Genomic DNA, 15,083 nt, shown 5'->3' on the forward strand with positions numbered 1-15,083 from the left:
AAGAGACCCTAGATCGCAGTCCACGGTAGTTGCAAAGGACGTTTACTTTCGGATCGTTCTTGGTGCTGGAGTTTGAGGTTGTTCCACCGGGGATAAAACTTGGTCCGTGGCGAAGACACCGTCGAGTGGTAACGCTCATCGGTGCCTAGACCAAGTATCCCTAACCTCGTGGATCCAAAGATAACGAACTAAAAATACCTACCCCCTGGTATTAACCGCTAGCAGGAGGTTCGACTCGGAATAACCGGGGCTCTGGTCCTGTTCGAACTATGGGGGACAGGTACGGACACTGGACGATCTCCAGCGATTGCAAAGGAAGTTTGCTCTTGCCTCGTTCATCCTGCTAAAGTTCGACGTAATTCCATCGGGGATAAAACCCGTACCGTTTTATACGGAGTGTTCCAATCGTCACCGGTCGATTTCAATTTCGCGCTATTTTCGAACCGTCGAACCGATTTACCCGAAACTGCAACGCTCGTCGTCTAGACGAATGGGAAATTATTCGTGGAAAAAGTCGCGGCGAAAGAACACGAACGAGTTATTCGGGCGTGTTACGAAAAATCGGGACCTTCGACGCCCGACGATTCGGGGGTGAAGAAATAAAGTAAATCGACCGGCGACGATTGGGACACCCTCTACGCGAAACTACGACGTAACGTTCGCGATACGCTAGGTGAAAAATTCGTTTCCAGCTGTCAACGGCGAATATAACGGTTTTTAACGCGATTTCAAGTATTACCGGTTTCAATGCGTTTCCCTCCGCGCGCTTAATTGCGACCGTTCGGCAAGATTACTGTCACTTCGATTAATCGAACGGGTTTCGTTTCGGGCAGACAGCAACAGGTGTACGCACGGGATTTATGTATATATTAAAGTGCTCCGAGCGAAAACTTGTTCGCCGCTTTAACCCCTGGCGATCGCGCGAAATCGCCAAACACCGAATATAAAATTCACGGAAACAAATGGACGGAGGACACGAAACGCGCGGGAAAGATTACAGTTCAAAGATACCATTTCACGCGACCCTAACCGTCACGACGTTCTACCGTTTTTTCGAACACTTTTATGCAGTGCCGCATTCGTTGCTCTTCGGAAGGCCTCTCAATAAATTAATTTCACCGCCTATTGTTTATCGAACGATTCTCTCCTATTATTTTTATTTCCAGCTCGGTGCCGGAAAATCGAAATTTTCGCAATACTCGCGACAGTCTTAACGCGAAAACAAAATTGTTGCATTCTCGTGACATTTTCTGTCGCGTGAAAATATACTTTGACGCGATCTTTTATATTTTTCTGTGTACTGGACGGTATACGTACGAAATTGGAAAGATTCTGCGGCTCGAAATCGAATGAAAATCGAGGATAACGAAGGTATAGGTGTTATAGGTATATAAGGTATAGTTTTCGAGAAAAATGTGCTACGGAAATCGGTCGAATAGGCGCGCAACTGACGAACGATTCGCGATATGGATTTCACTATGGCCGTTTTCGTACACGATACGATGCTAGGACACGCTCGTTATCAATACACTTAGGGTAAACGCGCGTAATGTGGAACAGCACGTAATACGAAACACCGCAAGATCTCGACGGATAAGTTACAAACTGTAACTGCAACCATGCGAATTACTTCCTAGACAGAATGCAGCCGCTTCGACTTTTGAACCGAACGAAAATTTTACGAAAGAGAAATATCGTTGCCCTCGAAGGTGTTCGAAACCTTCCCAAAGATGAGCCAAATAGTTGAATTTTTTTTAGCAAAAATAAGGAACAGAATATTACCTTTTATCAACGTTAACCGTTTCTTTCTTCTCATTCGAGAAATTTTTCTTTTTTTTTTTTTTTTTTTTTTTTTTCAAATAACGAAACCTTTTTCGATAAAAGTAACATCGAGAAAATTTCTAGATATTTGCACGTGAACGGTTAAACGTGCAAAGTAAATCTTTCCACGCGTCAAGGTGGTCCAACCACTCGAAGTGTGCGGGAGACACGTTAAATGTTCGTAGCGAAATTCGTGACGTCGCTCGTCAAGTGCACGCGTACTCGACCGATTTTCGAATGCACTTTTCTCGAATACGATACCCGCGATGCGATCTCGTTGTTCTCGATTTTCGTCTTCGTGCCGTGAAATCTCCCTGACCTCGTTTCCACCATGAATTACGGACCACCCTTGTACGTCTCGTACGTCGTTCCGTTAAATATCGCGGATACGGCGTCGAAAGCTCGCGGAATTTATTGGATCGTGATCCGCGAAGCTTTTCGCGACCACGTGCCAAACATTCCTGAGAAAGTATCAACGATGCGCTCGAGTGTCGCGTAAAAATTTACTCCAAGTACCGAGTAATACTTCAACGCCGAGTCTTTCAATTGTTATCGTGCAGCGTTCTATTGTACACTAAAATCCAAAACGAGGATAAGATATCCGAACGTTTGCACGAGTTCTTTAAAAATTCAACGATCGATGCATTTTAACCCTATGCACTCGAAGCTTCTCTGCCACCAGAAACTAGCACCTCGATCCTTCGAATCGTGTAATTGATTTCAAACATTTTCGTTTCAACGTTTCACGTACGTATGTTCGCATCTTGCAAGAGAGTAACAATTGAATTTCAATTATTAAAATTGAACGAAATTCCAAATTAAAAGTTTAGAATTTCAATTCGAAACCGCGATAGTTTCCCGAATTGGAGAAAGTACACCGAATTGAGTAGCGATCGAGGATCGTCTCTCGAGTGGAGAGGGTTAATTTTCATTTCGTTGCAATTACGGCACAATTCTCCCTATTGTGTCGCGTGGACACTCTGTCCGGAATACAGAGTTATATTTTCCAACGACACGGAAACTGGGCGGTAAACGTTGAACAACGTTAACGAAACGAACAGTCGCGATAAATTCCACGAGTATTGGACACTTGGAATATTGCCTTTTTCACGGTCCGGTGGAAACGCTATTATTTCTGAATCTACGTGGCGCGAGTCGATTGGCTGAGTTCTCTCCCGAGACGAGAATCGCTCGATGCTCGGCTCGGTAAAATAATCCAACAATTTCAAGACTTACCGCTCTGCTGTTGAAAGCCTGGTTCAGATTGCTGACATTGTTGTTGATATGGTTGTTGTTGTTCAGATTGTTGGTCGCGCGGGTGGTGTTGTTGTTGCTCGAATGGTGATTCGAGTGGTTTCCATTGTTGTGCTTGTTGTGCTTGTGCAGTACCATGGAGACGAACATTTTGGCTTTGTTCCCTGATCGGTGGTTCGTTAAACGATCGATCGTTTTTTCAGCGATCGGAACTTTCATTCGTTGCAACGGTGCATAATTCGAGCGGACTATAAAAAAAGGTCGGAACATCGTCGTGAGATCAATGACGAATCGGTGTCCGCGAGGGCTTCGATGCGAAATCAAAGAGACAAGTGGATTTGTTTCTTTTTTTTTCTTTTTCTTTTTTCTGTAAACCCGCGTCAAATTATTCCTTTCCCCGTAAACTCGCGTCAGGTTACTCGATTCCTTGTAAACTCGCGTGAAACGCGTCCATTCTCGAATAAAACTTGCGAATTGTTCTGGAGAATTGTTCTCTGTGGGAAAACTGCTCGTTTTCGAAGATAGTTCTCGAACTCGGTCGATAGAACTGGACAATTTTTAACTCTCTAGCGGGTCCCGTAGGTTTGCGTCACGATCTACGGACCGTTTGGCGCCGTTGACCGACGCGATATCGCAATTTGGTGTAAACACGCGTCGTTCCACACGACACCTTGTAATCCGAACGTGTCGGTCGCGTACGAATAATTCCACCCTGTCGATTTTAATCGTCCCCTGTTTCCAACGTGGCTCCACCACCGATGGAAAATTAAATCTCGGTAAAAACGATACTTCTCGAGGGATGCTCGCTCGGCGGCGATAAATCACCGCTCGCGGAACCCGCCCAGCTCGTTAATCTCGCGCACGACAAATCCAAGCTTCGTCCAATTAACGCCTAAGTTATAGCCGGCACGAACAGAAGCGATTATCCAACGCGAGATCCAACGCGAGCCACGGATCGGATCGGACGCCACCTACTATCGCGTCGAACGCGTATAATCGTACGGGTGTACGTGGCGATCCACGGTGAGAACCGAGCACGGCTCTCTCGCGTTCATCATTCGCGCGAGTCGTGCCCTGGCAACCTGCAATTCCCTCCCTACCTACCTACCTACCTACCTACCTACCTACCTCTCTCGTTCGTCGTTTCTTCTTTTATTTTTTTCTTTTCTTTTTTCGTTCACCGTTTCCCCGCGAAACCGACGACGACGTCGCTCGCACCCCGCGTCGTTTTGCACGTGCGAGCGGCGTCCTCGGGCACGTGAAGAACGCGACGACCGACGGCTCGTATTGATTCGTTATAAATAGTCAGGTGCAGCGAACTGCAGCGTTTCTTTCCTGCCCGGTTCGCACCGTGCCTTGTCCCTTTCGAGCTAACAAGCATCGTTCGTCGTTCGTCGCGGGGAAGGACGTTGAAAATTGGTATAGAACGATCATCAATGACATCAATGATCTTCGAGACACCGAGTATCGAAATACCGAGACGTTGTCCAAGCTGTGATTCCTAACTGAGGAAATTGCATTCTTTGACGCTAAAACTACCATTCATTCGACTCGTTTTGAATTCCTTTCTAAGTTATTCGATTATTAATTCAATCGTCTTTAATACTCGGTAGAAATTATTGAAATGGAAAATTAATTATATTCGTCTGTTCCCCTTCTATTTTCGAAGGTACGTTCTCGGTCAGGTATAAATAGGAATACGTTCACCGTTGGTTGTTTCAGCGTCAAGAGCGTATCGGCGTTTTGGATGCACTTTCGATACGTGCGAGGCTTCTTGATAAATTTATATTTCCAAAGATACCACCGACACCGTCTTCTGGGACAGACTGTACATAAATGTAATCGGTACGAACGAAATAAGGATCTCGTTGCTCTCAAGTAACCACCGGTAAACACATTAATTGCAGACCGTGAAGAATGCCCGGCTGATGGTACTTTCGTTAGGTCTATTGTTAAAATGGCAATTACAAGCATTTTTCACGGTTCGTTTAAAGCAATGGCCGCGGTAATTCCGAAGATCTTTTCGAACGAAACACACTCTAACGACTTCGTGTCTTAAATAACGCTGCCAGATTGCGGACCGTCTCGTTTCAATCGAGCTACGATTCCACGCTCACCGTCGTCGTTATTAGCGTTATAAAGAAAAAAATATTTAGTACGAAACCCGAAGAGTCTCGAGAAGGCAATTACACGGTGAACGTGGCCCGCGCGGTTACTATACAGGGTGAGGCGGTAAGTTCGATCACCTTGAACATCTCCGTTATTATTCGAGATACCGGGAGACTTTCTTAACAAAAATACAATTGGTACTTGAAATCTTCGAAAGCTTACCAAAAATAACAAAAATTATCATCGTTGCATTACAATCCCTTCCGTACAATTTTTATCGACAAAGTTTCTCCGTAACTCCAAAAATAACCGAGATATTCAAGGTGATCGATATTATTGGGTCGTTTCTCGAGTAATTTGTTTATACGCTCTAAAATGAATCGTGTTTCATTTTCACGAAAAAAAAAACGAAATGACTCGTAAGTAAGAATGTTACTATTCATTGCGGAGTGTACTGTATTCTTTCGATATTTAAAATCCGAAGAACTACCGTCGTAACTTAAGAAAAAAAAAAAAGAAATCCGTATCAACGAGAATCTATGGATTCTCCGTGATTTCCTCGCCGGTTTCTTTTTCGAGAGCACGATCGTCGATCCGCGAGTCCGTGTTTATCGTGCAATCTCGCGACTGTGCAAATCTTTGTTAACAAGTTTCTTCGCGTCCTTAAAAACAACGGAGATGCTCAAAGTGACGAAAACGATCGCTCCACCCTGTATAACGCGTTAATCCGCAGACGACGGAATGTCCCGATCGTAAACGTCCGTGTATTATCCGACAATTTTAATAAGATCCCTCGAGGGAGCGGCACCGGTGAGAAAGTAGGTTCGATGCTATTGCGCTCGGGTCTATAGCCGTGGAGTGTCATCCGACACTGTTTAAAAAACAGGATGAACAACAACGATCGATGACGAACCGAGTTTACGCGGACATTCGACGAGAGGAGGGCCCAGGGATCTTATTCGAGTCGTTTGAACGAGAATTCGAACGAACGAAGAGACACCTGGTTCGACAACGAACGCGAATACGAAATAACTCGCGGTGATACAAAAGACGCGAACGAACACGAAGAACGAGTTAACTCGTCTTACCTCGTTAACGGGTTAACTATATAGCAGCATGAGCGTTCTATTGTCCGGTTGTACCTTTAAGGTGCCGCGTTCTCAGAAGGAGCGGTTCACACTCCTTTGTCGAAAGCTGAGGATGCGGAAAGAGAGTTCGAAGGTCTGCTCGCGGAAACACGGAGAAGAAACGCGATTGTAAACGTTACCTCGCGCGCGTTCTACGTCACGATTCTTCGACAACATCGAAAAGGAACATTTTACTTTTTACGTGTTCGCTCGCGATACGTACGATTTCTCGACGACCGAAGCAGTTACGATTACAGCCGATACGATAACGAACGATACGTTTGTATCGTAGATGAAAGTGTCGCCATCTGTCGAGATCTTTCCATCGATCATTGATTAGTTCGCCGCGAATGAGGGCAGAATGATCGATCCCGAGATCCGTGTCGGAACGGATCGGTATACGAATAACGTTAGAAGATAATCGAATAGAAAATATTAAATATCATTTATATTCAATATTTATGTTCGATATTGAATTTTCAATATTTATATCCAATATTGAATACAAAGTACAGAATTAATATTAACGTCGTATAAAACCGGTTCGAGCGATCCCGACGTTTGTTTTTCTATTTAAAAGTACAAACTCGAGCGTTGATAACAGAGAACAAGATATCTTCCAAAGGGGGGCTCGTTTATTTTTGTTTACAGACCACCGATCTTTTCCCAAAATGTTTCACGCGTTCTTACACCGCGTGTAAGTTTTCCACGATCGATTTCCCATCCGTACGAACGACGCGCGTCGAGTTTCGTGTAAATCGGTTCGAGGTTCGAAAAACAGAGCGAAATTGAAATCGACCGGTGACGATTGGGACACTTAACGTAAGACGCGCGTCGAGTTTCGTGTAAATCGGTTCGAGGTTCGAAAAACGGCGCGAAATTGAAATCGACCGGTGACGATTGGGACACTTGACGTAAGACGCTCACGACGTCCTAACAACAGGTAATAGTGTGTACTTTTCCATAATCGATTCCCCATCCATACGTACGACGCGTGTCGAGTTTCGTGCAGATCGGTTCGAGCTTTGAAAAATGGCGCGAAATTGAAATCGACCGGTGACGATTGGGACAGTTAACAGTACAGCCGTGTAATCGTCGATGAACCGAACGAATTACGCTCGCGAACGCCCGGAATTACGTAAGACGCGCACGACGTCCTAACAGGTAACGCAACAGCGAATTGCGATAATTGGAGCCCGAGAGGTACGTCACGGTAGCTTGGGATCGGACGCGACCTAATTCGATTACAAGGCAATGTTCTGGCCGCAATTATTACCCCGGGGCTAACCGCGTTAGGTCGGCAGACGGGACTCCAGCAACCTGCTGCTGTCGCGCGAGCGATGTCCATCGAGTGGCAATCGCTTCTCCGAGTTGCAATAACTATTCCAATTAACAGTGAACGCCCGAGCGTGCGTGTTTCCTCTCACGAGGATACGGCCGGTGCTCCAATACCGATCGCACGAATTCTGGCCGCGGCAAGTTCATCGACACTGGAAGACAATCGTCTAACTCGTTCGTCGAGAACGTGAAATTCCAATCGAGAGATTTATAGAGCGGGTCCGCGGATAAAGAGACGGGCACGCGAATTTAAAAAAAACCCCTCCCCCGTCCGGAGAGCGAGGGGGGACAGCGGACACTTTGAGATTTCTCGAGCCGACGGATTACAGCGAGAAAACAAATACTTTAATCGGAAACTCGGTAGACGGGGATCTCGATAATTGAAAAGTTTCCGCGACTCAACTTTCAAGGGGAATTCCGTTTAAACACCGGCGCAACTATGAAACGGAAAACCGACGAGCGAACTTCATTAACCGGTCTCGAATCGTGCCAGAAGCGACTCGGGCCACGTTCGCGAGGAGAGGTGAAAAAAAAAACGAGACGGTTCGTACATTCTGCGTGCATCGCGATCGGTGATTGTAACTTTTCCAATTATCAATAAATCCCGAGCAACGGGAAGAGATCGAACAGAGGGGGGAAGGAAAAAAGTACCCGCGCGAGTCGTTCGAAATGCTTTCGTTTCTAAGCGCGAAAATCGAGACAATCGGATCCGCTGTGACTTCGATACGGAACGATGGTTCATTTATTTTTATCCACGTCGAACGTAAAAATATCCGTCCACGATCGAACGGTTAAAATGTTCACCGTTGAGGATTCGAGGGTGTACCGATAACCGGGGTAGGAGCAAAACCGTAGGTATCGAACACGCGGAAGAAAAATGTTCTCGTGCCTTCGTGCATCGAGAAAATCAATTTTGCGACCGTTTGTCACTCGCTACTTGGTATCGGTGTACGCGAGCCTTGACGTTGGTATTATTTATTTTCCAACGACCTTGCCATCTTCCAACCGGTTAGAACCAGTTGAAACGGATAATACAACAATAGCGCCAATATCTACGAGCACGAACACAAGTAGAAATGGTGACTAATGGACAGACGCGTCGGCCAAGTCGCGCACGAATGTTCGCGCGAGCGATGAATTTTCAAAATCGATCGTTACCAAGAGAAAGCTCCGCGAGAAACAAGAATCTTCTGTATATTTTTTAACCGCCTCGTTTTCAACAAACGTACACAAACGATGGAATGGACAGTGACGTTCGATACGTTTACGCTTCGAATTGATTCTCTTGGTACCGACCGCTCCGAGAAACGTCTTCAAAAGACTCGAGACTTATCGCGGTAACGTTGGTACGATTTTTCTTAGAAATAAAGATAGCTACGATAAAATAATAATGGACGAAGTAGAAAGTTTCGAGCGTTTCTCGTTGGATGTATTTAGCGAGCCATGTCTCACGATGCATACGTTGCACCTTGTCGTTGCATACTGCGACTCAAAGGCGACGTAACGCTTCGAAAAAAAAGTTCTCCGACAGTTTCGCGTTCAGTGGATCCGGCTGTGCGTTGGAGCGTTCCAAAATTGAGGTAAAAGAAAAGAAAATCCGATAGATTCTTCGGTAGCATTACGACCAAGGGGAAAAAACGGAGCAGGCGGTGAAAAAAATTTGTGCTGTTTACGGACCCAGTACAGTATCGAATGCAACAGCAAAGCGATGGTTCCGACGATTCCGTTCTGGTAATATGGACGTCGAAGATGAGACACGCTCTGGTAGGCCAATCGTCGAAAATGTTGATAAAATCGTGGAAATCGTCGAGTCGGACCGGCACGCGAGCGCTTATTTCATTGGCCAGGAACCGAAGATTGGCCAGAGAACCGTTTCGAATCGTTTGCATAAGGCTAGTCTCGAGAAGAAGCTCGATGTACGCTGGTAACACGAATTTACGCGAACAGAACCTTTTCGAGCGAATCGATGCCTGCGATTCTTTGCCGAAGCGTAACCAAATCGATCCATTTTCGAAGCGGATGATGACCGGGGATGAAAAATGGGTCACGTGCGAGAACAACGGCGCATATTTCATCCAAATCTAAAAATTCTAACTTTGTTTATTTCAGCCTCGAAACGAAGAGAATGAACGCTCAGAACTTTTTACTTCGTCTATTATTCGCCCAAGCCCCGGGCACGTGGGTGATTTAGCGCAATTATCGCAAGGAAAGGACAAAGTTTGATTTTTCCTAGCTAGATAATCTCGAAAGTGACGAACGCACGAATCGAAGAAACACGACGGAACTATCGATCACGAAGCCGTGTAATTTCGTCGTTCGGTCTTCTAGATTTGCCGCGAATCGGTGTTTCGAACATCGTCGACCGAGACGAGCATCGCATCGCCAAAAACTACGCCCCGAAAGGGGTACATGTGGCCGTTTTACGATGGCTTTACGAGGCCGTGAGCCCCTGAACAGGTTCGTCCCGATCGTTTCGCGCGAAATCATGCCTCTCGTAAGTTAATTTCGAGTTCGAGGATCGAGAGCGGCGCGCCGCGACGCGCCCGCCCTATAAATCTTCGCTTTTATAGCGACGCGTAAATTATCACGGTGAAATTCGCGAGCCGCGTTAAGCACGACGGAAGGTTCGGCGCGATATAATTATTTCGCGAACGCGATTACGAACAATGCGATAAATAACCATATACCGAGAAAGGTTCTCGCGCGCGCGCGCGCGCGCGGGCGCGCTTTCGTGAATCACGATTCGCACGCGAGGCCGAACGCCGCTGTGCGCTTCGCGATCCTTCCTCTCCTCGCGCACGCGCGCGCGCGCGGGCGTTGCACATTATTTTTCCTCGATCGCGTGTCCTTTGCCGCTCGCTCGTTAACCGTAACGCTCGCGATCCGAGAACGTATCGCTATTCCGCGATTACGTCTCGAATATCCGCCATAAGTGTACAGCGTCGCGAGACTGGCGTTACAGTTTCCGTCGTGCGTCGTTTCGAAGTACGGTACTTTTTCGGTAAATGTGAACACCTTGAAATCGACGTTCGCACTTACAGAGGGCGGTCCACGAGTCTCTACAGCCATAGAAAAAAATCACAGAAGAGAACAGGAAACGAAAGAGTAGATCGAGCGTCAAAGTTTAAAGATCGCTCGATCGTTTAAAGTATTTGTTACGACGTAACGGTATAAGACCAAAGGTCAATTTACGTTAATAGCTTCAATGGTGCTATTTAGTTAAATTCCAGCATTGAAGCCGATTAACTTTTCTTGAAAATATATAATAGCTTCAATGGTGCTATTCAGTTAAATTCCAGCATTGAAGCCGATTAACTTTTCTTGAAAATATATAATAGCTCCAATGATGCTATTTAGTTAAATTCCACAATCGAAGCCGATTAACTTTTCTTGAAAATATACTCTTGATGGATTAGTAAAAATACCTCAAAGAATATCGAAGAGAAAGAGAGAGCAAAAATTGTAATAAATTCTAGACAAATGACAGAAAATATATTTCCCCCCTATCGGTTTACACTTTTATCGTACAACGATAAAAGAATCGCAAAATGAAGGATTCGACTCGAAGAGTGCCGAGTCGAGTCCGGATGCGAGTTTTATCGACGTTTATTCGAAACGACGCGAAATCCGATATAGAAAAGTTTCGTGGAAGATGGAATTAAAAGCGAAGATAACATTTACAAGAACTCTGTATAACGATTTTTCAATTCTACTATATTTCTATGTATTTAAAACTTTTCGTTCGTCAGGAACGCGACTTGAATTCACAATTGGACGATAACTCTCGATAAGTGGAGATTTCGCCGAACGAGTATTCCCGTCGAGGCGATCCGCGCGCTGCTCCCCGGCGTTGACGCATTTAACGTCCAAAGATACGCTTTCCGCGTGTTCGACTAATCTCTAGCCGACGAGTCCCGACTAGAGTTGCGATTCATCGTCGCACAATGATCCCCCGTAATTCACCGGGCGAAGCTATTCGCATCCGAGTACGCTTCTTCCCGAATTCCACGGTGGGCCGTACTGCGGGAATCCGCGTGGCCCGAGGACGGATCGAAAGCTGGGCGACGCGTACGCTCGCGAAAAGAGAGAGAAAGTCTCCACCGAGTTGGAGCAGCGGTAGTTTCTGCGTGGTCGTTGTCCTTGCGACATACCCGAGCTTATTTCAGAGACCAGCGTATCCTGTTTCCCCTCTGGAAAGTTTATGCGAGCCGCTTCGCAAACCGGAATCGAGCTTCGTCCGAATTTCGTTCCCTCGGAATAGAAAAGTATTCGTTTAGCGGACGACCGCTATCGAATATTAAAACAGCGGAGCGGTGAATACGGCCGGCTTGCAACCGAGATCCGGCTTCGAATACCGATCCTGCGATTCCGTTTCTACCGGTAGAACAGCGTCCATCGACGGCGTCCCGTGGTCTCGAGGTTCGCGCGAATATACATAACGCCGACCGAATTCGGTTCGAGGAATTCTCCGCTCGCGAATTTTCAACGATCGAACGTTTACCACGATATCTTTATACCGCCCCGTACCGCTTTCTCGGTGGGGGTACACTCGGAACACTTTGACCAGAAGGAACGTCTCGGTTCGAATTTTTCTTCAAACTTTACTCGAAGGGGTGAAAATTCCGAATTTGTTTGAAAATCGATCCAAAGGAATATTTTGTTTCGAATTTGTTGAAAAAACGATCCAAAAGAAAACACCTTCTTTTAAATTTTCTTTCAAACTTGACTGGAAAGAATGAAAATTCCAAACTCGTTCCAAAGGAACACCTTCTTTCCAATTTTCCTTCAAAGTTTATAGCTTCGGTGCATCACGGTACAGATGCACCGCGAACGATGCAGGTGTATCGCCTCGTACCCGTCGCGAAACAAGCATTAATTTCTCGACTGGCCGATAACTCTTGAGGATTTGTATGCGCGTCGGGCGACACCATCGCCCGTTTTAAAACGGGCCACGGATTTCGCATGCGAGCTCCGACGCGAACTCGGTATTGTTCCGCTCGCGGGAACTGCGCGCGGAGTTACGTTCGCGGAAAGACACCGTCAACTCGTGCGAGAATATTGGAAGCCGGCTCGGTATTATACCGAGTTTCGAGTGTATCGGGACCGGGGGAGCGGAAATATCGATTCGGAAGATCTCCCACGTTCTTTTTATGATACCGTTCGAAGACAAATGGGAAATATCGGGACAAGAGCATCGGAGATTTGTTTCCGTCCGCATTCGAGAGTAGGTGTTATTGGATCGCGAGGTTCCGGGATTGGCTTCGTTTTACGTTGCATATCGAGGAAAACAGGGCACGGGGCTTTCGCGGGGTTGATTTCGCGCGTGCCAAAACGAGCGTTCAAAATTCTCTCCGAGTTCCAAACGTCAAAGGGGAGACGAACGATTCTCTTCTTTGAAAATTTCTGCTCGTCGAAGGATCGAGCACCGAGAAAAAGGACCGGAGTTTATAGTTTCGCTCCGTCTTCTTTTTTTTTTCCTTCTTCCCTTTCGTTTTCGAGCGGTCTATCTCACGGGGACGAGAATGCAGGCAAGAATCGGCTTTGACGAATAGCGATTGTGCTCGCGCACCCGAGTAGTTCCCTTTCCTGTCGGCCTTGGGCTCCGTTGCCTTGAAACGGATCCTACGAACGCGCAGATTATCTTGGAACTCGTTTCTGCCAGCGTAAAGAGGAGCAACGAAACGGAAGCGAAAGAGGGCCACGAATATACGAGCGAATAAAATATCGACTCGTTACGAGTGACGATATTACACGGTCCCGGGCGGGAACTGCGATAGAAATTGTACACGCGTCGTTCGATCCGAGCATCGATGAAACTCCTCTAACTATTAACTGCGACAAATACGATGCGCGGAAACAAAGCGGAGACCGGTCTCGCGCGCAGCTTCGGTTCGCCTCGGGCCCCGGAAAACGCGACGTCTCGAATCGATGCGTTTCGAAATTAACAAATTTACGTTCTCGTAATCGCGAGCCCTGATACACAGTCCCGTTGAAAAAATAACGTCGACCTCGAACAAAATTCTTCACTCGTCCCAATATTTGCCCCATCCGAACGAGTCGAGTTTGGATACGCATTGTGTATTCATACTTCGAGGGAAAATTCCAAAGTAAGAAGAATCGAGTCGACCAAAATCGCGGAATATTTTCCGGAACGTTCTCACGCGTTAACGGTTTATCTCGGTTGTCGGTTCTCAAAGACGTTTCTCTCTAACTTTCCGCGTTGTTTGGCGAATAACAGGCGAAGTAAAAAGTTCTGAGCGTTATTTCTCTTCGTTTCGACGATTAAATTGACAAACTTAGAATTTTCAAATTTGAATCAAATTATCGGTAAAGTCGTCTAACGAAAAACGCTCGAAACTGTTCACTCCGTCCATCATTCACGGACGGTTGATCGTTGCGAAAGAAATTGAAAAATCTCGACTATCGAATTTTAGGGTACGATTCAGCGACTCGACGATCACGAGAATTTTCGAAAGAAGCGTAAGAAGCTCGGCGATGATCGTCGCGAACCGGTGGACGGTCTATTTGAACTGTTTTTTTCTTTTTCTTTTTTTTTTTTTTTTTCTTTTTTTTCTTTCCTGCCAGGGGTGGCGAGGAAAAGGTAGTTGACAGGAGAAGAAAGGACGAGGCTGGCGGGTAAGGGGGGCGGTGGAAGAACACAAGCAGCAGCGAGGAACAAAAACTCCGAGTTCTCGTCCATGGCGTATTCTCCCGATGCACACCGGGGGTCATATTCCACCTGCTCTCGGAACGTGCATCCAGTGTTACGTGTCCATTTACATAAGCCACTGCGCATACGTGTGCAGCGGCGAACGTGTACGCGAGCGATACGTACGTATGCACCGACATGCGCACGCTCCGATACGGATGAGCCGCGTGTATCTACGCAGCCATCGTTACGTATACGGTGTCCAACTTTTGTCGAGCTGACCACCGAGCGGAAAGAATCGCGAGGAGGAGGAAGAAAGAGGAGGAGGAGGAGGAGGAGAGAGAAACGTTCGTGCGGTACGTCGAGGACGATTCATCGCGGTCGAGACGATAATTCCCTGTATCGATCAATGTCGCTCCGTGGAACGCCATTTTCAACGAGTTTGTTAACCGAGCTCGATATTTTCCACGGCCGATTGTACGATTTACGGAGCAACGGAGAGATCTACGAAAGGGGCCTTTCTTTCCCCGCTCGTTCAACGAAGTTCATTTTTCTTTCAAAATTATTTTATTCGGTTGTTCAGGTTTTACATAGTTTACGTTCGAATAACCGAATACGAATAAGTAAAGTAACTAAAAGAAGCGAATACTTATCGAGGGACAACTGTCGATTGGTAATACGCTCGACGAGATACAACGAGTTCTCTCTCCTCGTGGAAGCGTTCGGGAGTTTGTTAACCGAGCTCGATATTTTCCACGGCAAATCGTACAATTTACAGAGCATCG

General features: G+C 46.4%; 1 protein-coding gene across 2 annotated transcripts in view; it reads right to left on the minus strand.

Moving 5' to 3' along the window:
* The window catches only part of LOC143153250 (uncharacterized), a 125,510-nt gene that overhangs the window by 53,606 nt on the left and 56,821 nt on the right, over positions 1-15,083 (minus strand). For both annotated transcript variants that reach the window (XM_076324237.1, XM_076324236.1), the window contains exon 2: positions 3,058-3,323. In XM_076324237.1, coding sequence (XP_076180352.1) covers positions 3,058-3,294 — 237 coding nt within the window. In that variant the 5' untranslated portion in view covers positions 3,295-3,323. The remainder of the gene's footprint in view (positions 1-3,057; positions 3,324-15,083) is intronic.

The sequence above is a fragment of the Ptiloglossa arizonensis genome, chromosome 12 (genome assembly GCF_051014685.1).
Source record: "Ptiloglossa arizonensis isolate GNS036 chromosome 12, iyPtiAriz1_principal, whole genome shotgun sequence".
NCBI lineage: Eukaryota > Metazoa > Arthropoda > Insecta > Hymenoptera > Colletidae > Ptiloglossa > Ptiloglossa arizonensis.